At 41.9% G+C, this 26,969-nt stretch overlaps 1 protein-coding gene across 4 annotated transcripts in view; it reads right to left on the bottom strand.

Annotated features, from left to right (window-relative positions):
- The window catches only part of Osmr (oncostatin M receptor), a 51,710-nt gene that overhangs the window by 6,500 nt on the left and 18,241 nt on the right, over positions 1-26,969 (bottom strand). For 3 of the 4 annotated variants that reach the window (XM_070041071.1, XM_070041072.1, XM_070041069.1), the window contains 13 exons: positions 26,619-26,791; positions 22,160-22,331; positions 20,029-20,304; positions 18,742-18,877; positions 18,072-18,223; positions 11,043-11,185; positions 10,323-10,476; positions 8,315-8,391; positions 5,980-6,202; positions 4,173-4,355; positions 3,066-3,170; positions 885-1,058; positions 9-176 (listed from right to left, as the gene is read on the bottom strand). In XM_070041071.1, coding sequence (XP_069897172.1) covers positions 9-176; positions 885-1,058; positions 3,066-3,170; positions 4,173-4,355; positions 5,980-6,202; positions 8,315-8,391; positions 10,323-10,476; positions 11,043-11,185; positions 18,072-18,223; positions 18,742-18,877; positions 20,029-20,304; positions 22,160-22,331; positions 26,619-26,791 — 2,136 coding nt within the window. The remainder of the gene's footprint in view (positions 1-8; positions 177-884; positions 1,059-3,065; positions 3,171-4,172; positions 4,356-5,979; positions 6,203-8,314; positions 8,392-10,322; positions 10,477-11,042; positions 11,186-18,071; positions 18,224-18,741; positions 18,878-20,028; positions 20,305-22,159; positions 22,332-26,618; positions 26,792-26,969) is intronic. The other variant, XM_070041070.1, reaches the window with a different exon arrangement.

Here is a 26,969-nt window from a genome sequence, read left to right as displayed (position 1 = left end):
GAACTTACAGAGTTCATCTGGAGTGGTGACTGTCGTGAATGTTCCATTGGGGCCGTCTCCAACACGCGTATAGGATGTGACCAAAAACTCATAGTGGGATTCTGGCTGGAGGTTTTCCACAGTGAATGTCTTTTGTTCTGGTTTTTTGATGTTGTATTTGCAACATACTGAATCATCTGTGATTTAAAAGCAATGTTGTTTACAAGGGGGACAAAAAATAACCCAGCAGCACAGTAGAAATTGGTGAGAGAGCTGGACACTAATGCTCTTATTGCAAGATTTTTTAAACCACCACCAACAAAAAAATTCCAATGATAATCTTACCACCTTGAAGACCCTGAGAAAACTTTAAAGAAAGGGTACAACAACAAGCCAAGAGTCCACTATATAAAGAGAGCACTTGGTGGTCCAGATAGACAGGAAGAACACACAGATCTGCCAGTGATGGTAGGAACTCCAAAGAGACTTAGAAGTAAATAGTAAGGCTGGGAGTGTAGTTCAGTGGTAGAACACTTTTAACTTGTGCAAACCTGGTTCATCTCCCACACCACCAAAATAGAACTGAATAGAAATAACGGGCAGTCAGGACAATTAACAAAGTTAAAGCAAAGAGGTCCAGAAAATTCTGTATGTGGCAGGGTTTCTTAAGGAGTTCTTGGCCCAGCCTTGTTCTTTCTGAAATAAGTTACAAATCCTGGCCTTCTTCCCCCTTTTTTTTCTGTATTTAAAAGCTCCTTCTGATCCTAAAGTGATACAAGAAGTCCATTCAGCCTGGCCACAAGCCAGGCTCTGTGCTGGGAGTAACCCATGACCTCACTTTTCATACCATGGTTTCAAATAGTGAGATCCTGAGAACACAGGTGAACAAATAAAAAAAAAGTCACCTGAACGAACCGCCTTTTCAAATCCTGGTTGGCACTGTCTGTTTTTGGATTTCAGATAGACATGGTACCCTTGAATAAAACCTGACTGGTCATTTGTGGAGTAATCCGTCCAGCTCAGAACAAAGGAGTGGGAGGTCAAGTTTTTCACGGTCACTTGAGGGTTCATTGAAGGAGCTGAGAGAGAAAGAAGAGATGAGAAAACATTGTGATTTGGAAATGGTCTGAGAACACCCACATAAACTGAACAGAAAACAGTAGCAGCTCTGGACAACATCGCTCGTATGCCAAGTAAGGAGCTTTATCTGTGTCCCTTGAGAGTTTAATGTAAGGTTGTTTGTGAGAACTGGGAAGAAATTGGATAATGTTCTTGTTCAAGTCACGCCTTTTACAGACAAAGACACAGATGCCCAGACAGACAAAGTAACTTGCACAAGATCACATAGACATTTTCACAAAGAGCAAGTCTTTCTTAGGCTTGATTGTGAACTTGAAGCCTAACTAGCATTTGAGAGAAGACCCAACAGAGAACCTACAGATGAGAAGAAGAAGAAGATGGGAAGGAAGAGGCAGGGTTATGTTCCAAGAGGTAAGAGGCCAAATGGCAGAAGAACTCTATTTCCCAAGTTAAGGCAATGAAGTTATTCAGATACCAGTAGGAAAATCTGAGAATGTATATGGAAGCTTTTCCTAGATCTGCTCCGCCACACCAGAGTTCTGCACACTGCTCTATGCACATGAACACAGCCACCAATGCTCGGCCATGCCACCCCCCTCCTTCCTCCTCAGAGACAGCTCTGCTCCTCCCAAGTGAAGACACTGAGCATTGGTCAGATTCATGTGAGAGAATCAAGTCCTGCTGCACCGTGCTGCTTTCAGTGGCCTGGGATGTTGGATGTCAGAGGGTGAATGAGTACTCCACAAGGAAAATGAAACTCCCCACACCGCTACAGCGACCGTGGTGGAAATATACAGACCTTTTCACAACATGACTGAAAATTCTTAAACATTATACAAGAAACGAAGGGTATACTTAATTATTTCAAAGCTGCTTAGGAGGCAGAGATCAAGGGATTACGGTTTGAGGCCAGTCAGAAGTTCCAGAGGCTTCATCTCAGCCAATGGATGCGCATGATAGCATTTGCCTGTTAGCCCAGCTACGGAGGAAACACAGTGGCTGGACAGAGTGGGAAAGCACAAGTAAGTGGACTGGAGTCCAGGCCAGATGCACAGAAAGCAAGACTCTACTTTGAAAATATCCAACACACAAAAGGAAAGAGGATGGGTCTGGGAAGGTGGCTCAGTGGTAGAGCGCTTGCCTTGCAGGCCTGAGGCCCTGGGTTCAATTCCTCAGTACCACATAAGCAAAAAGAAAAAAGTTGGAAGTAGCGCTGTGGCTCAAGTGGTAGAGCGCTAGCCTTGAGCTGAAGAGCTGAGGGACAGCGCCCAGGCCCAGAGTTCAGGCCCCACGACTGGACCCTCCCCCCAAAAAATAGCAAAAGGAAAGAAGATTGGAGGCATGGTTCAAGAAGTAGAGCAGGGATCCCTGAATGTGTCCTTAACACAAAAGCTCAAAGGAATCCTTGACATGAATACTATTCTAGCTCTAGGACTCCATTGAAGAGTTATTCTCATGGGTATGGACAAAGACTTAGTAAAATGAAAATGATTCATGTAGGATCTAAGAGCAAAGAAAGAGAGAGATTTAGCCCTTAGAAGCACAAGATACTAGGGTAAGTTTTATAGTTTATCAGTGAAAATAACTGTAATCCCTAAAACTGTCCAGTAAAAGGTGACTTGTACTATAGCTTTTTTCAGTCATGAAAGTGACATGGTTAAATACTATTTTAGGACAAGAATAAAAAAAAATCAGCTTGCATTCAAACAGAGTAAGGTCCTATTTTTTATTTAAAAGTATATACCTATACAAAGAAAAGAATGCTCATTTATGATAGAACTAAATGTTTGTCTTATTAGCAACAATTTCCTTTTTTGCATTATATTTCACAAATGACCTTTTAAGGAATATTTTTATGCCTACATTATTTTTTTTAATGCAATTCCTAGTATAAATGGAAACATGAAAGCTGGGCAAGGGGCAAAATCTTCCTAAACACAAAGCTGGCATCTATGGATGGATCTGAACAAATCCTTACAGGGCCCCATTAAATGCTTTCCACTTACTCAGTTCCTGGTAATATCCTGTTCTTTTCTCTATTAAAGAAGCAACCCGTCCTGTAGATATTCCATAAACTCTGAAGTCATATCGAATCCCTGGTCTGAAAGCATCTGGAGAAGAAAAGTCAACACAGTTTCAACAACACAAAATGGCGTTCCCCTGGATTCTGGAAAGGAGAAGAGTGAAAAATGAACCTGTTTCCTGGATCATTTCCTTCTTAGGATTGCTGCATTTTCTCCACCATCCCCTGCTCCTTCCTTTAAGCCTTAGAATCATCTGTGTTATAAACACCTGACCTTGTGGTGTTGACTCCAGCAAAGCTACAGGATTGTCATCATTGTCAGGAGACAAGCCACACCTGCCATACATGGCCTTATCCATGTGCATCGAACTGGGGGGCAAAACTCTTCCAAACCCTCCATTGACTTGAAATCTCCTCAGGGTCCTTGCCTCAACCATTACAGCTCAAGGTCTTGGAAGCTTTGCTTCCTCTTCCTCATTTCCCCTCTCCTCTGCCTCTCTGCACTCTCTTCACCCCCCTCTCCCCCCCCCCCCGCCCCGCCCCTACCTCCACCAGGCCACTCTAACCTGCAGGGCAATCCTTCTTCTGCAGGAAACATCTTTCCCTCCATCCACAAGATGGCGCCACATACCCCCCCTGCTTAAGCCCCAAACCTGGATGCCTTTGACTTTGCTAAACTAGCATGCTTCAAGTTATAAATCCAATGTGGGAGGTGAGCCATCCAGATTCTGAATTTATCAGAATTCCAAGTTGAGGGTTGACTCCCACCAACTATAGGTTCCAAACAACTCTCAATCTGTACACTTCTCTGTCTCTGAGCAAGCTCTGTGCCCAGTGGTTATAATGTCCCTGTCATTCATTTGAGACCTCTAGTTTTAGAAGAGCAAGCTTATCATCATGAAGTAAATGAATCTGGACCTGGGGTCCATATATCCTGTGAAAGTAGACTTAAAAATCCAATCTTAGAATGCAGTTGTATGCAATCTGAACTCCAAGAGCCCAGGTTAGATTTGTTGCTCTGAGATAATGAGCTTGACACAAAGTAACTTGCTAAGTGGACTGGGCAGAGTGGTAGGGCAGCAGTTCTTACCTGAGCTGATGATTGTATTTGTGGTATTGGGTCCTATGTTCTTCCACTGCAAATCACAGAGTGGGTCCTGGAGACGCACACACCAGCCCACAACATAGCCTATGATGTTGTCTGCAGATAGAGGTTTCCAGGACACAAAGAATCCATCCTCTGTACCTTGAATTCTTTCCTCTTCAACTTCTTCTATAAAATTAAAAAAATGCTTCTAATTTTAAATAATTGTAATTTTTTTTTACAGTTTCTAAAGAAAATGAATCTACATAGGCTATGTATCGGCTAGATTTTGGTATGAAATTTCCTCAAAGGTCCTATGTCCTAAAGCTATGTCCTAAAATGTGGCATTGGGAGATGATAATCCTTCTAGGAGATGGAGCCCAGTGGAAGTTAAGTCACTGGAGTCTGTGCCAACCTGCTCTCTCTTCCTGGCCATCATGAGGGGATCAGCTCCCACCATGATACTCTGCCTTGCCACCAGACCCCAAAACAACACAATTGATTTTTGAATAGAAGCCTCAGAAAAATCTCAATAGTGTTTACTTCAGATAGTTGTTTACAAAAAGCTGACTAATAGTAGTTCCCAGCTAAGAGCCAAGCATGTTAAGGCCCACATCAAGAGGCTTGGTGGGGGGACTTCCACAAAGCTTCCCTGCTTCCAGCTTCCCAGCAGACATTCTCACTGAACGGTGACCTGCTCTTCTGACATCTGGAGACACAACTGGGCTTTGGCACCTAGAACAGCAGTCAGTAGACCATCTATTGCCAGAAGAAAATTTCCAGTCTCTAAGGCTGACTCTTAATATGACCCTTGAGCAAAAAAGGGTTTTGTAAAACTAATCAGTGATCATCAACAATAATCAATGAACAAAGAAGAGCATAGAATATACAGAGAGACTTCAAAAGCCTGAAATATTTACTCTCTATCCCTTTACCAAGAAACATCTTGGTTGATCCTTAACCTACAGCCAAAAATGACACTTGATCTGTTTCAACAGTCCAGGCTGCCCTTGGACTGACCACTGCTTCTGAGATGCGCAGGGTAGGAATTAAGTAGAGAATAATAAGCATTTGTGACAGAGGAGGCTCCCACCTGATGTGTCTGGTGTTCAGGCTCTTTTCCTAATGCCTGACAATGAGGACAAAGGCAACATGGCCTCATGGAACCATTCTTTTCTTTTTTTTTTTAATAAGTTTTTTATTGTGAAAATACTGTACAGAGGGGTTACAGTTATACGAGCAAGGTAGTGAGTACATTTCCTATCCAGTATTGTTGCCTCCTCCTTTGTTTTTCCCCTACCCTTCCTTCCCTCCCAACTCCTCAACCACACTCCCCCTCTCCCCCAACCATTCTTTTCTACAGAGACTTATACACAACACTGACTTACCTGTTGTGCACAGTTCAAATTACACTGGGCATCTTACATTCTGGCAATCCTGATTATGGAGGAACATTGGATTGAAAGCATGGTGACAGTATATTCTTCTAGAACGTTGCATTGTTAAAGGGTTGGGGCCACCCTGGTTTAAGGTAAGAGCCCAAGAAGGCCTTGCAGACCTAACCTTCATGGTTTCCTCACCTTCCTCCATCAAAGGAAAGAATCTTCTTTACACAGAGATGAACATTTACTTCTTAATATATACTTCAAATTTAGATTATAACTCTCAGCAAGCTGCTTCTTTAACACTGCAAATACAAGCTTTTTTTTTTTTTTTTTGCATTGCTATAGCAGGGCTCGAATGCAACGCCTAGCACTCTTACTTGGCTTTTTTGCTCACAGAGATTCAAAACAAGCCATTCAAAACAACTCACCTTTCCCAGAGTCTCCAGAGATGACAATGACAGATGCAGGGGACTGGCCTGCACTGTTGGTGGCTGTGACATTAATTTGGTAAGCACACTGGTCTAGGGTTAGTTTCATGTCATTAGCTAGTCCTGAAGCGGAGTACAGTTTTACTCTGTGTGGTTTGTCTAGACTTTCTGTAATTATATTATAGTGTAGGATCTTGCCTTTGGCGTGAAGTTTTGACAATGGCTGAAAACAAACAAACAAACATTCACAAGTTTCTCAAAATGGGCTTTACTTGGAAAGAATTTTATATAATTACTTCTTTATTTTTTTCTATCTACCACTTCCTGGCCCACATGTATGCAAATATACATGCACAAATTACTTCTCACCCCATGCTGACAAGATAATTTAAACAATTTTTTTGTGTTGTGGTGTGTATGTGTGTTGTGGTGTGTGTGTGTGTGTGTGTGTGTGTGTGTGTGTGTGTGTGTGTGTGTGTGTGTGTGTGTGCTGATACTGGGGCTTGAAGTCAGGGCCTACGCACTGTCCCTTAGCTTTTTGCTCAAGGCTGGCACTCTACCGCTTGACCTATACCTCTTCTTCTGGCTTTTTGGTGATGAATTGAAGAGTCTCACAGACTTTCCTGCCCATGCTAGCCGTGAGATCTTCAGGTCTCAGCCTCCTTAGTAGCTAGTGTTACAAACAGGAGCCACTGGTACCTGGGTAATTTTTTTTTTTTTTTTTTTTGTTGGTCGTGGGACTTGAACTCTGGGCCTGGGCGCTGTCCCTCAGCTCTTCAGCTCAAGGCGAGCGCTCTACCACTTGAGCTACAGCGCCACTTCCGGTGGTTTATTGGAGATAGGAGTCTCACGGTCTCTCCTGCCCGGGCTGGCTTTGAACCGCGATCCTCAGATCTCAGCCTCCTGAGTAGCCAGGATTACAGGCATGAGCCACCAGCGCCCGGCTTACCTGGGTAATTTAAACAAATAGAAAAAGAAAACTTCTCTACACAAAACCTGGAATCAAGCATTCTAATTAAGCAAAGTGAGTGGAGAGTACAATCATTTAGGGATTATATTCAAGATACAATGTTCAGAGAGCAGTGATGGAGTCTGGAGTCAATAGGATGGAGAATAAGACATGGAGGCAGAATAAAACATGGGGGCAGCCCAAGAAGAGAAGATGTGGGAGCAGAGCCAGCAGCACCTCAATATCATTGCAGGAGGAACCGGAGTCCTGCTCTGATCTCTTGTCCAGTCATGTCTTCTCCCCACCCAGGACCAACTTTCCTCATCTTCTAGAAGATTCTCCAGGTTGTAGAGAATTTCCTGTCCACACAGTGGTAGCAGGAGGTCCAGGTCTGCTGCTCACCCCCCACCCCCTGCCAGGACAGACTGTGCTCTGGCGTGTGCATCCTCCACCTGAGGCTGAGTTTGGACAGCATCTGGAAGGAGCCTGGTGGGTATGTATGTATGTATGTATGCATATATGTATGTACAGATGTCTCTACAGAATGTGCCAAACTCCAGGAGGGAAGAAAAGCATGGAGGCGTGTAGCCAGGGGCCAATGACTCTTTCACCATGTTTCAGTCTAAAACACCAATGAATCTTAGAGTTCTGAATACAAAGCTGGGCTTCCAGGTCATCCTGGAGTAGATGAGGCCAGGTAGCAGGATGCAATGTGCTGTGTATGAAGTTTACTATATTGATTTGAAGTTTTAAATATACATAAGGTATTTAAGTATTCATAACTTTAAAATATGATATGTGGAAGGGGCTTACACCTAGAATCTCAGTGATTTGAGGGGCAGAGAATTGTGGGTTGAGGTCAACCTAGGCAAAAGTTTAATGAACAAGATGAACATGATGGGGAACATGCATAATTCCAGCTATGTGGTAGGCATAAATCAGAGGATTATGGTCTGAGGGTGACTCTAAGCCCTACCTGAAAAATATCTAAAGCAAAAAAATAAAAGATCCGGGGACATGGCTCATGTGGTAGAGTTCTTACGTAACAAGTGCAAGGCCCTGAGTTCAAACTCTGGTACCACCCAATGCCTTATCTATCTACATATGGTGTGTGGTCTTCTGCGTATACCTGAGCCTTGTGGAAGTTAGGGATGGCAGAGTAGAACACACTGACAAGAAGGTTCTAAAGGTTCTAGCAATTAGTGCGTGCACTCACTGTCAGGGAAGAGGGGGTGCAAGCATTAGGATGGAGGTATGGAGGGACCCCCGCCCCCAATCAGGACTCATGTGGAGGTCCTCCTCCCCTGCTGCTGGGCAGAGGCATGCTAGTTAGAGTCACTGAAACCCCAGAGGCAGCATCAGACATTCTGAAGCTGCATGTCTTACCTTCCAGAATAAGTTCACAATACAACTGCCGTTCTCTTCCCTCACTGTGCTCCAGACAGCGAGGGCCTCCGAGGGAGCTGAGCAAAGAGAAGACCTTGGCTTAAAAGATGAGCATGAACCAAATGCACACACTCAACGTCATTCTAAGACAGCAAGGATCACCCGTCCTGCCAGTGGTCTGCCTCTCACCCTCCGTTCTCGATGACTTCTACCCCTGTGCCCAAAGCCATGCTACTTACTTCCCACTAGGCGCACATAATAGGTGTTTAAGAGAAGAAAAAGATCAGTTGGTCCTGAATACAACAAGAAACTCAAATCTTTTATAAATGACAAGACCTAGAGCATCTGAAAGCCACCAATAATTTTTTTATCAGAGCAATTACAGGAGTTAAGTCAGATACATCTCCCCATGTTTTTACTTTCTAGGTGGCAGGTCATTGTTACTTCCTGGCTGTACTGGCAGTGCCCAGCAGAGGGCCCTCCAGGGGTGGAAGCACGCTGGTCCGCTGGTTTGAAAATGACTACCCAAACCAAAACACAGCTGTGATGAAGGCGAGGCTGTGGTGCACTCCAATAAACTACAGTTTCTCCTGCGATGTTCTTTGAGTCTATCTATGCCCTCGTGACACTGATTATACCTTAATTATTACAATCCACTTCAACACTGAATTTTCCAGCACTAATTAAGCAAAAATGTTATCACAGGTAAATAAGTACCTATAGATTCACCATCAGTAGGATGCATCTTCTTTTCTTTTTTCTTTTTTCTTTTTGTCCATTGAACTCTGGGCCTGGGTGCTGTCCTTGAACTTTTCAGTTCAAGGTTAGCACTCTACTGCTTGAGGCACAGCACCACTACTGCATCTTACTTTCTTGGCAGGACGAAAAGCCAGTATAAAAGTGTTTTCAGGCTTATGATATTATAATCCAAAGATATCCTACCCATTTCCTATTTCCCTTTGCACCAATCCTGTTGTACATTTGATTAGTTACCATTACTGTCTACAAATTCGAGCCATTGCTTGAATGGTGTGCCCCCAGAATACCGCAGAAATAGTTCTGCCGCCAATCCACAACGAAGAAGAGACGCAATGTACATGTGTAGTCCTGCCTTGGGCAGCAACTTGGCCAGGACTTGAATCAACATGATTTCAGGGCTGTAATAACAATGTGGAATGATAACACACCAAACCCAGTGCTGGCTAAGGAGGGGCTCCAGGCCAGGCTGATGAGTTTGAGAAGGATCTTAGTCACCCACGGCTGGGTCTGAGAAATGACTTCACTTGTCTGTGCCTCAGTGGCCTCCTCTACAATCATACAGCCCCTTAACCGTGCTTCCATTGGTAGTGAACACACAACAGATGTGAGCTGCAGTAGTCGTTAGTGTGTGTGCCATTAACACTGCAAACTTGGTGAGTCAGGAACAACAGTAAAACTGGAAAGATCTGGAAGCAATACTAGGATAGCTCATTTCCTCAAGCCCAGTTGAGCTTGGGGGCATATTATTTGGGAGAAACTGTACAGCTCTGCAGAAACTAATGCCAAGAGAATGCAGAGAAGGTTTCCAGTGTGTCCTAAAACTGAGCTTGAAAATAGCATTACACTGCCCAACACGAGCTGATGCTTAAGTTTACTTTAGTATGAGACCAGTGTTTCCCATGGCATTTGACAATTTCCATTTTTCCATAGTCTTGAATTAAAGATCTAGGCTAATTAAAACATCCTCAGGTCCAACAGGAATCTAGAAACAGCAACAGCTGAGAAACTATTTTAGACAAATGAAAAGCAAGTGATAGAATGTCCTAGAAAGAACACTGATGTCAAATGTTTGAGTTTGCTGTCTTCCCGCTCATTAGGCATTTGTTGCAGTTTTCCAAATGCTCTCTTCGTTCAGCTGTAAGGTGGTGGTCCTCTTAGTTTTAGATGCAGCTCAAAGCTCACAAGGAAGTCAACCCATCTCCTGGGGCTTCATCCTTCCTCAGCTTAAGTTCCAGCGAAAGCAACATACCTGCCTCAGATGTGCTGAACTTCTGACAATTCCATTCGCTCCACTTCCAGAAGTGGCCTGCACCAGCACATCGGATGCAGGCCTGGTACTCTGTGTCAGGCACCAGTTCACTGAAGATTTCCTCACCGCTCACCTTAACGGACACATTGGACTGCTTGACCAGAGAAGAAAAGAAAGCAAAAAAGCAAAGACGAAGACTGAATTATTAGTGATTACACCTCAACGCAACCCTAAATCAGAGCACAGAAAATCCTGAGTGGGAGAAAGGCCAAGTTTTCCTTTGGGGAAAAAAAATCCATGAGGCCTTTTCCCCAATAATAAAAGATTAATTAGTTAACATATTTCTTGGTTTATTTATTTGACAGTACTGGGGTTTACACTCAGAGCCTTGTGTTTTCTAGATAGCTACTCTACCATTGAGTTACATCTCCAGCCCTTTATTTCTCTTTCAACAGATGATCCACACTATATAACAAACACAGAAATAATACTTTAAAGGGATACATGTATTTGTGTGTGTGTGGTGTGTGTGTGTGTGTGCATGTGTGTTTTGAAACAGTATATCCCTTTGTAACCCAGGTTGGTTTTGAACTCACAATCCTCCTTGCCTCTCTGTGAATACAGGTATGCGCCACAACATTATGATAATTTTTTTCAGCAGTCTCTCTTTTAGTTATATCAAAAGACTTTTAAAAATAGAGAATTAAGCTGAACACTTACTTGTATCACTTTTCCTTCACCTTCAAGTTCAACCTGACACAAAAGTGAGTAACGATTTCCATGGTAGAGCACATTCCATCTTAGTGTGGCTTGTGTGGCTTCTATACTTTCAAGGCTGACATTATAGGGAGCCAGTGGATGAACTGTCAAACACACAAAAGAAAGAAACAAACTCAGGTCCAAAAGGACTAAAGAGAAATTTTTATTTCATTTATTTGATCAGCAAGCATTTTCATGTTTAAAGAAAATGGCAAACAAAACCAGATTTAGTCACAAGATGTAAGAGTCAAGTACAGCCTTTCTCACTCACTGATCAGACACAAAATAGGAGCTGTGCATGTACTCTTACACATCAACAGGCCCGCTGTGGAGAAGAGTCAAAGCATAGAAAAGGGAGCCATGCAGGTTGATAAAAACAGAACCCAGAGTCTAGCAAAAAATAAAATAAAAACAAAACCAAAATCACATGAACACTGTCTAGGATATAACCGCAAATTATCCAATATCTAAAAACACCTGGCATAATGCCCTGATTCCTCAGGGAAAAGATGATGAACAGATGCCAGGCTCCAAATGCCACCGTTAGGCAGTGGCTTCAAAATAGCTCCATTTGTATAATGCTCAACACAGCTGGAATGAATAAAAGGGGAAAAAAGTGTGGCAAAGAAACAGAAGCTATCAAAAGAGAATTCAAACCCCAAATTATAATTGAAATAAAAGCCCATGTGGGATTCAATTGCGAAAAAAGACACATGGAAGGCACTGTGTGTCCTGCCCTTTCACTGAACTCCGTGATTGTCCTGTCCATTCATGGAGGGAAGTAGATATGACTCATAGCATGGGAACTCTAATAGTAAATAGCAACGAAGAGACTGGAAATACTACTGAACTGGCAACGGATTTCCTCTTCATTTCCATCACTCCTCCCAACACCTGGCTTACATGAGAATACAACAGTAAAAGTGAGTGTAAAGTAACAGTTTTCTGGCTGGAGAATCAAAAGGATTCCAGTTCCCTGGAACCACAGGCAATCATGGAAAGAAAGGAACTTGGGAATGAGGCTGTAGGAAGTTGCTCATTAGCTCCATGTTCACTTCCCAATTGTGCTTGCCTGGACTTCACATTACAGAACATACCAAAGACCTGGCAGATCACTAACCAGGTCCTAGACTAGATATACAGATTTTAAAAAAGCACTGCACAGCTCTAAACTACCACTGGACCCATGGCTCACAAGCACATGTTGAAATGTGGCCCACTCTAACCAAGTTAATGGTCAACTGAAATAAAATTGTCAATATCCTCCAGTGGTCCCAAAGTATCTAGAAAAAATCCCAGATACAAACCATTAGGGAAGAAGTCTCAGTTGAATGGGAAAATATAGTCAACCAATGCTGGTGAAAAAGTGACCAAAGGTGATCTGGAGGTTGAAATTATCTATGAGAAGTTTTAAGCAAGTGTTATATAAAACTGTTTTAACAGGCAATCGGGAAATGCACCAAATAAAAGGCAAACAACAAAAACAAAACCAGAACATCTCAGTGAAGAACTAAGATAGAAGTTTTAAAAGCTGAAAAAAAAATACAGTAAAAATTAAAACCTCACTCCAAGGCTCAGTAGAAACATGATGGCAGATGAACAAGGTAGAGTGATACAATAGGAGGAAAAGGAGATTTTTTTTGGGGGGGGGGCAATACTGGGGTTTGAACTTAGAACCTCAAACTTGCTATGCTGGTACTCTATCATATGAGCCACAATCCCTGCCAGGAAAAAAGATTTTTAAGGAATATAAAAAGCTTCTGTGAAATCTGAGATTATAAAAAGAAAGCTCTAACACATGGTAAAACCTTGACAGAAACTAACAAGCTCACAACAAAACCTAACACAGGACAACTACAAGGAAATGTGTAATAAACACATAATAACCAAAAAGATCTTGACTTAGACATGGCAGTACATGACTGTAATCCCAGTGAAAATGGGAGGATGTGGTCTGAGTCTTTCTCCTCATCTTCCTCCCTATTTCCTTCCTTCCTTCCCTGACTCCTTCCCTCCCTCTATTCTTCCCTCCCTCCTTTCCTCTGTCGTTTCCTATCTTGGCTTACCGTTACACACAGCTCTCTGAAGACAAAGCATCTAATGACTATAGTGCTACATGTGATGCTATGGTGTGAACCACTTGTTCTTACTTGAATGCTTGCAGAGTGCACCGATGAAATTGGACACATCCAACTGAGCTGAGTTATTAACCAGAACTGTGAAAATAAGATGAGGACCCATTGCTGTATGCACAAATGTAATCTATGCAAGGGACACCTGCTCTTCCTCTGGCTATGTAGAGATTTAAAAAACATGCTGACTAATGGTTTGTAACTCTTTACTGATAACTGTCAAACCAAAAACATACAATATAATGAGCTGTAGCAGCCATCCGATAAGATGGTCATCTTTTGATGGAGACTGGACCTGAACATTCTGCCCACTCGACCAAATTACACTCTGTGGTGATGGCTATGCTGGCCATCCCTACCACGGCTTGCTTCCTGAGAGAAGGAGGTGTGGAGCTGTGGCTGAGGGTGAAACTGGACCTGAGGACTGCTTGGTATAGGAATAGTTTCCTGAAACTTCTAGTTCTCTATCCCCGATCATCCCGTTTTAGATTTGAGCTGAAAAGACAGGAATGGAATGCTAGGCTTCACTGATATTTATGGTCTGACAAAACATGATCTGATACTTGCAGGGAAATTCAAGCACATATGCTAACATAATGAAATATCACCAGAGCTACATAACTATAGCAACAAACACAACAAAGCGGCCTACAGATTGCCACGTAGTAGTAGTATTAGAACAAACAGACCAAGATCATTAAATAAACAAAAGAAATACAATGTTTAAAAACAGATCTAGAAAATCTAATACATTATACAGAAGCTTTAACTGGCTAGATGCTGAGGGCTTGAGACTGTAATGCTCTGGAGTTTGAAGTTAGAACAGGAGGATTATAAGCCAAACCAGGCAGAAAAGTCCAAGAGACTTCATCTCTAATTAACTTGTAACAAATCAGTACTGGAGCATGACTCAATTGGTGGAGCACTAGCTGAGCAAGCAAGCAGAGTGAGCAGGCCCTGAGTTAAACTCCAGAACTACCCCAAAAGAAGATACAACAAGTTTAAACTTCAAACCTTATAAAATATCTTCAAAATGTCTAAACAAAACCATATTAAAGTACAAGGGTAATTTGAATACAACTTTGCAAAGTCGAGGGTATAAAAGACCTGAACAACACAACAAAACACTTAATAGATGCATAGAGCATTTATAGTTCATCATACAATACATCAATGCCTGAGAGCCTGCATTTCCCCAGTACTCTGCATGATAAAGCTTCTGATCTACAAAACACATGTTGACAGCCAGATACTAGACCCTAAAAACATATCTCAACAAGTTCAATGCAAATATATTACATAGACATCTTCTCTGGCTCAGTGAAATTCTAACAGAAATTAATAATAAAAAATGAGAATTTCTTCCTTTTGGAAAACTTAAAAGCATGGATAATTAATGGATTAGAAATAGTATCATATGTATTCCACTGGAAAGAAAGTGTCCCAATACCAAAACTTGTTGGGTTATTTCAGATGCCCCAAACTGATTTTTCAGTGGAAGTTTACAGCTTTAAATATTTTGTTTATGAGCCAGTTTTCACTGTAAGAAAATAAAGGAATAACAAAATAAATTTAAGAAAATAGAAAAAAAATTTTTGAAAAGAACAGTGGAAATTCAATTAATAAAAAAAGATGGTATAAAGGGGATATTTTAAGAGCTAAAAATTGGGTTTTAAAACCCTAGAGTAGTTAAGCTTCCAGCAGGATTGAGGAATGAGGGCAAAGGAACAAAGCTCTAGGGACACAATACTGTAAATGAAGGACAGAACCAAGGGGAGGCCAAAGGTATAAGGTAACTGAGTTTTCAGAAAGCTCTAAGGAAGTAACACAAAATATTAAAGAGTAATATGAATCAAATTTACCAGAAACCATAAGCAAGGTAACAGAGCTCAAGAAAGATAAGATAAACAATTATTTTTATCTAATGAATTCTGTAACCTGTAGGAAAAGAAGAGGTTTTAATAAATAGAATTGAAATCAGGCACTGGTGGCTCATGCCTATAATCCTAGCTACTCAGGAGGCTGAGATCTGAGAACTGCAGTTGGATGCCAGCCTAGGCAGAAAAGTCTGTGTGACTCTTAGCTCCAATAAACTACTCAGAAAAAAACTAGAAGGGGTGCTGTGGCTCAAGCAGTAGAGTGCTACCTTGAACACAAAGAGGCTTAAAGACAGCACACAGACCCCGAGTTCAAGCCCAAGGACCAGCCAATACAAATAAAATACAAATACAAATAAATAATTGAATTGAAAAATCTCCAATGATGTAATTCTACCTTATTTAATATGTAAATATAAGTACTAGGTGGAGCTGAGATTTTTATTTTCTTTTAAAAACTTTAAAATTCTCAATAGAAATTTATAGGTGATTATGTTTCTAATTTTGAAGTAGACAAGGATTTAAGAGATTTTTCATGGAAGTTTTTAAAGTGGAGAACCTTTGTTTATCAGTAGACATGTAAAAGAAAGTAAAGAGTTACAAACTGAAAGATGATATTGGCAAACAGGACTTGATAACAAAGGCTTAATATCAAGAATAAATAATTCTTACCCATGGGGAAAAACATAAATAATACATAGAAAAGTAGGCAAAATACTATGAATAACTCTACTTCATAAAAGAGAAAATGGATGTGTTCAAAACATAGGAAGAGGAATATAGATCAAATGTAGATCAAAATATAGGAAGAGAAAGATATATCAAGATCACATGAAATGTCACTTCACACTCCTTCCATTGGCAAATGGAAGAGATCATACCAATTTGAGGAGGACATTTGAATCCATAGGGCAAAGGTATAATTGGAATAACCACTTGGGAAAATAATTTGATATATTCAATTATTTAGACATTCTGTCTCCACCAATTCCCCTAGTCAGCCAGGTGCTGGTGGCCCAGGCCTATAATTCTAGCTACTCGGGATGCTGAGATCTGAAGATTATAGTTCACAGCCAGCCAAGGCAGGAAAGAAAGCCCATAAAACTCACTTCCACTAAACTACCCAGAAAAAGCCAGAAGTGAGGCTGTGGCTCAAGTGATGAGTGCTATCCTTGAGAAAAAGAAGCTCAGGGACAGCGCCCAAGCCTTGAGTTCAAGCCCCAGGACCAGCACACACACACACACACACACACATGCACACATGCACACACACACACACATGATAGATGGGTACTGGCTCACATGTAAAAATGTTCATATTAAATGAACAAGACAAAAGGAAAAGAAAACCATCACCAATTTTTTGCTTTTGCTTTTGTTTGTTTATCTGTCTCTGAGAGGGTAAATGGGTGATACAGAAATGGTGGGACAAAGAGTGAACAAATGCCACAGTGATACTCACTACACACTATGTTGCGAATGAACTATACAATTTGTGGTGGGGATGGGAAAGAGTGAGGGAAGGGATGACATTATTCAAAAAGAAAAGAAACTCGTTACCTGACTTATGTAACTGTAATGCCTTTGTACAACACCTTTACAATAATAATAATTTTTAAAGGCCTTAATAAAATTCAACATTCTTTTTTTTTTGTTTTGTTTTTGGTCAGTCATGGGGCTTGAACTCTGGGCCTGGGCTACAGGCTGTCCTTCAGCTCTTCAGCTCAAGGCTAGCACTTGAGCCACAGCACCACTTCCACTTTTCTGGTGGTTAAATGGCGATAAGAATCTCATGGATTTTCTTGCCTGGGCTGGCTTTGAACCATGATCCTCAGATCTCAGCCTCCTGAGTAGCTAGGATTATAGGCATAAGCCAAATTCAATTTTTTAGCATAGCTAAATTCAATATTCTTTTATGGTAAAAGCACTGATGAAACCTAGAAAAGAATTTAATTTACTAGAGACTATGTATGAGAAACCTATAACGAAGATCACCTTTGTATACCAGCATATACTAATAAAAATAAATACAGCAAACTATTCATATTAATTTCAACTGTATCCAAAACCCAAACCTTCATAACAACTTGAATCTTTTGAAAAAGATGTGTGTCATACATTTATGTGAGATATTATATTAAAGTATAACAGACTATAACAGCACTCAACAGTGAGTTGAGTATTGAGTATTCACTTTGAGCATCAACAGTGAATTGTAAGAATTTAATGCTATATAAAAAGTAAGTAATAGACTATTACAAAGAGCATCACATCCTCAGTGAATGAGACAAAACATAAACATGATTTTAGAAGGACAAAACAAGAACATAAACCTTTACATCTGCACGCAATTTAAAGCAATAGTATTTGTGTGTGTGTGTGTGTGTGTGTGTGTGTGTGTGTGTGTGTGTGTGTGTGTGTGTGTGTGTGTGTGCACGTGCTCACATGCCAGTACTAGGGCTTGAACTCAGGGGCTCTCATACTTGCTTAGTTTTTTCACTCAGGCTGGTGTTCTACCACAGCTCCACTTCCAGCTTTTTGTTGTTTAATTGGAGAAAAGAGTCTCTCTGGTTTGTCTGCTTGGGCTGGCTTTGAATTGTGATCTTCAGATCTCAGCCTCCTGAGTAATTAAAATTACAGGCTTGAGCAATGAGAGCTGGGCTGGGTCTCTTGGTTTTTAGTTACCATAATAAAGAAGATGGTAATGATCTTGGTGGGAGGGAAACATTGGGAGAGTGTGGAATAGAATATGAGACAAGCTCATGTCAGTCCTAGTTTTGAAGTTGCTTGGCAAGTTCCATGGTACTGGAGACACTATGAAAACAACGAATAATGAATATACACACTCATCATGTTAATTGTGGAATGAGCAACAGGTAGAAAGTATAACTTCCACTTAGGCTGTGAATTGAGGAAAACTCTCCAGCACATTCACTGGATGCAGAATGAGTTTAAGTTAAGTTAGTTAAGTTGATTCTTACCTCGATGAGTCAAGTTAAAAAGAATATTGACACTCCTTTTCCTTAGGTAATTTTCAGCTATAAGAGTGAAATTATATATTTCTTGCAATTCTTGAGTGATTTTCCAATTGCATACATTTTTGTGCTCACAATGTTTCCTTTCCCTAGAAACTCTTTAAAAAGCAAACAAAACAAAAGAATTAAATGGTCTATATTTCTGTCACAGCCACAACTGTATGCTTATCTTTTGGGGACTTTAAAACTGTATTCCACCTACTGCCTCTATCCATCATCAACAAATACTAGTAATAGAAAACATGCATCAATGAGTTTGCTAGATGTGATTAAATGTGTGGACAATGAATTGCTGACTCTCTCTTGTGGGTGGTGAGAACATTTAAACTACTTTGAATATTCTCTAAAAGTCAGAGAGACAGATGATCAGATGAAAGGGTATGCTTTTTCCCATACAGATACATCATGAATGCTTTATCTTATTTTTGTAACATTAAAAAAAAAGATATGTAGTAAATAATATACTGATCACTTCAAGACTTCTGCCTGATCCCAGCAGGTGGTTTGAAAATATCCATTCAAGGTGGTTTTGCAACATCTACGTGTGACTTGTGTCATGTCACGTGCTTTATTAACAATGATTCTACTGTGAATAAGGCAAGCAGAACGAACTTACGATTCAACTAAAGTGTAGCTTTGGGACGGCTGCATAGACCAATCTAAGCCAGTGTCCACCCCGGGACTCCATGTACAGCTCAAAGTCTTGAAGTCCCGGGTCTCACAGGAAAAGTCCTTGGGCTCCTCAAGAACTTCTGTCCATAAGAAGAAACAGAAAAAAAAGATGAAAGACCTGATGAAGCCCCTTTCCTGGAAGATACATCAGATGGAAAAAGTTGAGATCCTAAGCCAAGAGAGTCATCTCTACCATGAAGGGTCTGCCAAGGTGGAAGCCAGCAGCAGATCACTAGCTTCACAAAGTCACATTTCAGGTGCTCTCTCAATATGTTTCCTCTTTCTGGACTCCCTGGTGATTTTTCCAGACAGAACAACTGTTTGGCATTGTGTTTCCTGGAGAACAGATATGTCCCCAGTGCCAATCAACACTTCATTTTGGGCGCTGTGACTCACAGAGCTCCCAAGGGGAACCAGAACGTTAGTCAGACTTTGTTAACTGGCAAAACTCCATCGCTGGGAGCAGAAAGCTGCAAGGAAGAGAGAAGGTCCTGCAGGACATCAATCACTGTGGTTCTATGGGCCATGCTAAGGGGTACAGATGAACTAAGCATCCAGGAGACTGGAATGACCACAGAAGGGACATGTCACAGATGTTGCCCTTCTGTCTGTAGGAATGGAAGACAGAACATAGAAGGCTGCTGAATGGAGGCCTACAGGAAAAAGTCAACTTGCTCCTATTCCGCTGACGCAGCCCAGGGAACCGATTTTCCACAAGAATGAGCAGCAATATCACCATTTGCTGAACTTCAGCTGCCTACAGCCAGGCCTGGACCAGGCACAGTCTATGTTCATTGGTCTTCACGATCACCACAATCCTTATTCCATAGAGGTGAAAACTTGGCCCAGCCAGGGGAAGATCTGAACCCAGGCCTTCCAGACAAGTACTCTGGCTGCCTTTCTGTGGTTGGCTTTCTGTAGCCCTTCTCCCCCATGTATGATCTTGAGAGAATTTCTACATCATAGAAGGAAAGCAAGATATTTTCATGTCATGATCTGAACTTTCTCTCCTTTCATGATGCCAGTTTCTAGGAATGAAATTGTCAAGGCAAGAAAACAACAGGAAATCCTGGAAGTATTGCTTCAGGATACTGCTTTTAGACCCTCTCCTTAGAAGACTTAAGAAACAATAGGAAATGAAGACCAGTGTGGAAATAAATGTTTACTTGTCTTTGGTAATGCAGGTTCGGCATATTCTATCAGAAATGATTCAAAGGAAAGACATACTTACTTGAGACAAAGAGAACAATGCCATCGGTAATATTTGTTGGCTTCTCCATACAGTAGAAATTCATCCCTGATACTCTAACAAAAGGAACATTACTCAATTCGAATGTCAGGATATGTGAGTCAAGTTGCTCTCCATGAATCAGTTCACCTTCCAAATAACAGAATATATCTTTTAGATTGCTCCCAAAAATAGAGCAAATAGTAACATTGGCACCCTCTTCCACCAGTTTCCGTTTAGGGAATACAAGCAATGCATTAGGTTCAAGAGGATTTTGAGCTGCAAGACAAAAAAAAAAAAAGTTGGGTTAGAATCTTCCTCTGAATCCAAGGCAAAGCCCCTCCCTTCAGCCTCAGCAGACTTCCTTAGCTCTTCTGCCTCCTGAGAAAACAGCTGGAACTTCCACATCAAACCTATACCCTTTCTTTGGTACATGAAAAATACTCTTGCTCCTACTACGATATGAATTATCACTGTTTCTGCCAAAGACAGCATCATTACCATTATTCCCATAATCCCTCTATTGGTGTTATTAGAAGCCCTGCCTGAGGAAGGCCCTGGGTAAAGTGTTTGTGTATCTCACGTCAGCTCCTACGAAGGGGGACACGTAAGTCCTCTGAGCCACCTGCTAAGCTAGTCGGTTACAGAAGGCACAGGAGGTCTATCTATGAGGTGTGTTCAACTCCCTAGCCATGTGTCCTTCATGATCTAGCAGAGATAGAATAAAAGGGCTCAGTCCTTCCCCAACGCGTGTTTTCTGCTTTTTATGTTGTAGTTTTCTTAGTTTGTTGGTTTTCTCCCAGAGCCAAAGCTGTCTGGAGCCAGCAGAGCTGGGCTGACAGCCACCTCCCCCTGTCCACTTCCGGAGTCCAGGCACCAGTAGCCACTGCCCTGGGTGTGCAGAAAGGTGATAGGGGACCAGGATCAGGAAAGGTAGTGACAAGCACTGGCATTTCTCTGCTTCATGCTAATGCAGCTGGGAAAGGTTCCATAGAGGCTGCTTCCGCTGCACAACCACGTTGTCAGGACCACAGAGACTATTCTAGAAGCTGCCATCGACCGCCACAGTTTCTGCTAGCTTCCAGAGCCACCTAGAAAGCCACCATGGTGCTTCTCCAGTTATGGATGCTCCTGAAGTCTTCATTCTAGTCGCTATGAGCATGTCACCGCAACCTCATAGCATCAAAGGCCAGACTGACCCAGCGCGCATGGGCAAACTAGCAGAGCCATGCAGAAAGATTGTGTGGGCACAGTGACAGGGCACTGTGCACCCCAGTGGGACTTCCCTCCTTGTCTAGGTAAGCTCCTCTCCTCTCTTCTGCAGGAAGCCAGACTAGGAACACTCCAGTGTACTGCCTCCCAGGTACCAGGCACAAGTCCCAGTGCAGTCTTGTTCTGATGGCTTTCTCTGGCCTATTCATAATTTCCATCTGACTAAACCAAGCTGGTTACACCAAGAACTAAGCTCTCCTCTGCCACCACGATATTCTGCCCAAACACACAGAAGCCAAGTAATCAGGGAGTAAAAGCTCTGTAACTATGAACCAGAATAAAGCCTTCATCCTTTAATTTGTTCGTGTAAGGTACTTTATCACAGTAATGAGAATATAATCAACACAACTTCATAATTAGCTCAATGAATAAGTTCCAAGATAAAAACCTTAGACCTCCATCTTCCTGTGGCAAATTTCACATCCACGTGACACTTCTTTTTCCTTTTTTTCTTTCTTTCTTTCTTTTTTTTATTTTGTTGTTGGTCATGAGGCTTGAACTCAGGGGTTAGGTGCTATTCCTGAGCTCTTTTGCTCAAAGCTAACACTCTACCATTTTGCACTACAGTGCCACTTCTGATTTTCTGGTGATTAACTGGAGATAAAAGTCTTACAGACCTTAATGCCCAGGCTGGCTTTGAACCATGTTCCTTAAATCTCAGCCTCCTGAGTAGCTAGGATTACAGCATGAGCCACTAGTCCCTGGCTACACCCACGCTTCTTAGTGCCAATATGAGGCAAAGGAAAATGGCATGGGGTATCTACCCAAGATTCTTCAAAGAAAATTCCATGACTTGCCAACCGCTTCCTGAGTAATATTAAGTAGTAAATCTAGTCTCTTTTAACATCACTCCCCTTCTTACCATGAACTTCCTCCCACGAACTCCACTCACTCCAGGAACTCAGCTCGGGCGGCATGCTATTGTCCACCATACTCTTTATTCTTACGAAGTGTGTGGCGCATTCTAAAGGCAACTCGGATTTCCAGCTCCAGTGGATGACCTGGTTCCGCTTCACAGTGGTGCTGTAATTCCCCTAAATGTGAAGGAGGTCATTGGAAACTTATGGGCATCCTAACCCAGAAGACAGCTCAATGCCACTTCCCCAAAGCACACATTTCTACCCCATTTCAACTCTACCATAATGCACGAGTGAAATCCATTCCTAACCAGTCAATCCCCATTGCTCTGATGTCTCAACAGTGAATCAGAGATGATTTCCTGCCTCTTGGAGATTCCACTGTTACCACCTATGCTCCTTGATTCCAGGGACCTCATATGGGACAAGCCGGAAGCAATTAGCAGACACTCAAGTCTTGGGGGAAAGATTAGAGACAGGAAGCATTCACAGTAGTGGTCACAGAAAATGTGCTAAGAAAATTCTTGAAAGCTAGAAAATTGAACAACCCTTTAAAAGAATAATCAAGATTAATACTTCATTTACTTATTGTCATTCATTGGCTAGAATAAGTCTACAGATAGCTCTCCATGTCTCACTCATTTTTCTCTCTCTTGTCTTTTCAGAGATGGGGGCTATGTAGACCACTCTTCTCCCTTACGGTTCAGCTGTCAGAGTCTTGGGCTCTAGAGATATCAACCTCACCGGATGACTTAACAATATTCCAGGATGCAGTTGTCTATACTTCTGTGATATACCTGCACTTTTAACTCTCAGTGCTGGCTCGCATAGTGCTTCTAGCTTAGTGTCCTCAGCTTTCTTCTATATGAGGAGTTAGTTCCATTCCTGAATCCCCAGGTCCTACCCAGCCTTCTTCATGAGACACTCACTTCTTTCTTGCCTGTTTCTTCTCTTCCTTTATTTTCCTTTCCTTTCCTCTCCCTTCTCTTTCCTTTCCTTTCTTTTCTTTCCCTTTCTTTCCCCTCCCTTCCTTCTTTTCCCTTCTCCCTCCATCCTCCCTCCCTTTCCTTTTTTTCTTTTCTTTCCCTTCCCTGCCTTTTCTTGCCTTTTGTCTCTTCTTCTCTCCTTTCCTTCCCTCCTTCCCTCCTCTCCTGCCTTCCTTCCTTTCTTAGGGATGGAATTCAGAGTCTCTGCATTCTAAGCAAGCATTCTACCACTGAGCCTTGGCCTCGTGAAGTCTCTCTTGCTCATTCTTCTGATTTCCTTTTATCTCCACCTCCCATGATGCCTTCATAGATACAGTTATTTATTTATCACTCTTTATCTGCAACTCCAGCATGGCCCCAAGTGAACTAGACTGTTTCTTTCATGTTGTGTCCCCATAGCTCTAAGAACTCTAAGAACTCGCTCTCCTCAGTGTGCCACCTATAAGACCCCTGCTTCCTGCCCCTGTGGCTAGAAGCTGGAAACAAAGAGTCACTTCCTGGGGAAACTGAGTCTTGGTCTGCATCCATGTATATAAGGACAAACAACAAGCCCTCAGTGAAGAGATTGAGGTAATGGACACATCAAATCCTCCCTAGACATAGTTATATTGAAGCCTTCCCCACTATGCTTGCTTAAGCTGGCTGAACTTAAACTGTGTACTTGGCAGAATTCATAGTGCCTTGGAATGACATACTCTAGTTGAATCAGGTGCAGGTTGTGAATGTTAATTAAAAGTTTTATAATTGCATTACATTATTCTTAGATCACAAATGTATTTTTATCCATAAATTTAGAGGTCTTGATCCACTCAATTTTCACTGTTTTTTAACATGTGCAGTCTTGAAACATTTTACTAAGACATTTTAAAACCAAAATGCAAAAGCCAAACAACCAAAGGAAAAGAAAAGAAAACTAGCACTGACTGGTGTGGCTCAAGTGGTAGGGTACAAGCCCTGAGTTCTAAGTCCAAAACTAGACTTGTACAAGAAACTGCCCTGTCTAGACTGCCAATAGGTCACACACTGATTTTACTTCCCTCATGTCCATCTAACTGAGCCCCTCATCTCCTCCATCTCTGCTCTGGCCAAATCTCCCTGCCCTCTTACTACCACCACACTGCTCTTTCCCAGGTTTCCTGGCTGTTTTCTGCTCTGCAGCTGAGTGGGCTTTTCAAAACTCCAAATCACATCCTGCCACTTTGTCCTCCTTTACTTCCCTTGAGATTAAAACTAAACAAAACAACAACCAAAACAAACAAATAAGCCTTGTGCATACTCATATGGTCTTGTATAGCCAGATCTCATGTTTGCCTTCCCAGGTTGTCCCTGGGTGCTCAGAGCCCCCCCAAGCCTAGCAGCTCCTCATGCCCCTCTCTCGGCCTCCCCCATTCCAATTTCCACATCCACTTCCTTTTATTGCCAGGCAGGGTCACCCACATCTGTAGTCCTAGCTACTCAGGAGGCTGAGATCTGAGGATTGCTACTTGAAACCAGTGGGGGCCAGGAAAGCCCATGAGACTCTTCTCTACAAAGAACTATCAAAAAAACCAGAAGGAAAGTTGAGGTTCAAGTAGTAGAATGCTAGCCTTGAGCGCAAAAGTTCAAGCCTGAGTACCAAGGCTTGAGTTCAAGCCCCAGGATTGGTACACACACACACACACACACACACACACACACACACACACACACACACACACACACACACACACACACACACACACACACACACACACACACACACACACACACACACACACACACACACACACACACACACAATTTCATTTCACATTATGGCTCAAAGTCCATCTAAATTGCAGGAGAAAGTCAAGCCTAACCCCACCCTGTAGCAGCTCACTAATGACTACAATGACTGTATCTGCCCCACCCCCAACACACACACTGAGACAACCCCTGCGTATTTGTCCTTCATTCCTGCTGTGGTGTGCCCAGTATTGAAATCCCCATGCTTGCCCAAGCTGAATAATTAGTCACGTGATTAACATGTTAAGAGTTATGTTTCTCCTACATATTCTGTACAGATTTTGTCTAACACAAATCTATGCTTGTAGTGTTTACAGTTTTGTCTATCAAAGAGATAAAAAATACTGAATACATTGATTCAGTAATTAAAAAAATAATGCAAGGAATTGTCTTTAGATTCTATTAGGCTAGTTTAATTTGGCCCTCTCGACATTGGTGAGTCACAAAAACTGACTCTGACAAGGCCACAACAGTATAAATAAGGTCACTGATTCATCGCTGAGGCTTGAGCACTATCTCCAAACTGACTCATGCGTTAGGCTTCCTTCCCAACTTGAGCTGCTCTTCTTCTTTCTCCCTCCACTGACAAATAATTCAAAAAGTGCTGGAAGGAAGGGCAGGTGTTTGACCCAGGGGAGGACTGTACACCATGGCTGTCAGCAGGGTTTTGATAGACTAGCTCTGCACCAGAGGTGCCCTGGTCCAGTGATAAGCTCCCCGATGGAGATGCTTTCCTTTGGCTTGTTTGGAAAGCAAATGGTCTGAGAGTGCACTCTTTCAGCATCAGATGCCCTGTCGGGCTTGCACTGCAGAAAAAGTCCTATGGAAAGAAGAGTACTGTTCAGACTGGAGGGCTCTCCCAAAGGGCCCTCTCCTCCTTCACTGGAGAGGGATTTTCTTTGCAAGGAGGAAGTCCTGGGGCTTGAACTCAGGCCCTTGTGTTTGCTAGGCAGATGCTCTACCACTTAAGCTATGCATTCAGCCTTTTTGGTTTAGGTTATTTTTGAGATGAAATATCGTATTTTTCCCCTGGAGTGGTACTGACCACGATCCGCCTATTTACTCTTCCTATGTAACTGGGATGAAAGGCATCCATCATTACCTCTATCTTTTCATTGTTTGAGATGGAATCTCCTGAATGTTTTGCCCAGGTTGGCTTCAAACCATGATTCTCCCAAACTCCACCTCCCAACTGGCTAGGATTATAGGTGTAAGCCACAGTGCCCAGCAGAAGAGAATCTTACATCTCTCCTTAATTTCAGGTCTGGGAGGGTTGCACAGTGACTTCTTATAGAAGCCACAATTCTGTGGGACATATGGCCACTGATGGCATAGTGAGACTGTATGTAGCTATCCATCTTCCCTGTTTGGGTAAGGGGGAAAGAATGATGATAATTTCCTGGAGCCACACAACAAACTCTCTGTGCTGTGTGTGGTCTTCTATGTTATAAAAGACAGATTAAGAGTAAAGGAGAATGAACATGATCCAAATGGAACAACAAAGATTGTTCAGAGATTGGTTTTGGAAAGGAGGAGGAGGAAGAGTAATGGAAGGGGTAATCAAGGTACATTGTATGTGTATTTGAACTGTCAAATGAAATTCTCTTTCACAATTAAAAGATGCTAAAAAAATAGACAGACAAAGGACAAATTACGGCACCAGAAAAGGATTTTAAGAACATTGAGCCCCTTATCCTCCTCAAATCATACTTACCACCCAGATGATATTGGATGTTCTAATTCTACTGATTTCTATCAGAAATATCATTTTTAGTGCCTGGTGATGTGGAAGGTTTTGGACAGTCCATTCTAAGTCCAGATGTTGAAGTGAAGATTTGAAGGAAATTCTAAGTGATACAGGAGTCAGTGGTGAAAGTTTATCCATGACTGAAAGAACAAAAAGAAGTATGAAATAACTTGCTAGATCCTGGCTGAATAGTCATAATACTGTTATCTGAGTAGCAGATAATAGTGTTCAATATTGTCATTGGGGTACCTTAGGAAAAAATTGTATGTACCTGAAGCAAGAAAAGGCCAGGGCATAACTCATATACTCAATTTAAGA

The sequence above is a fragment of the Dipodomys merriami genome, unplaced genomic scaffold, assembly GCF_024711535.1.
Source record: "Dipodomys merriami isolate MVZ:Mamm:240054 unplaced genomic scaffold, mDipMer1.0.p SCAF_30, whole genome shotgun sequence".
NCBI lineage: Eukaryota > Metazoa > Chordata > Mammalia > Rodentia > Heteromyidae > Dipodomys > Dipodomys merriami.
Note: the sequence above shows the minus strand (reverse complement) of the source record. Positions and strands in the feature narration are given on the sequence as shown.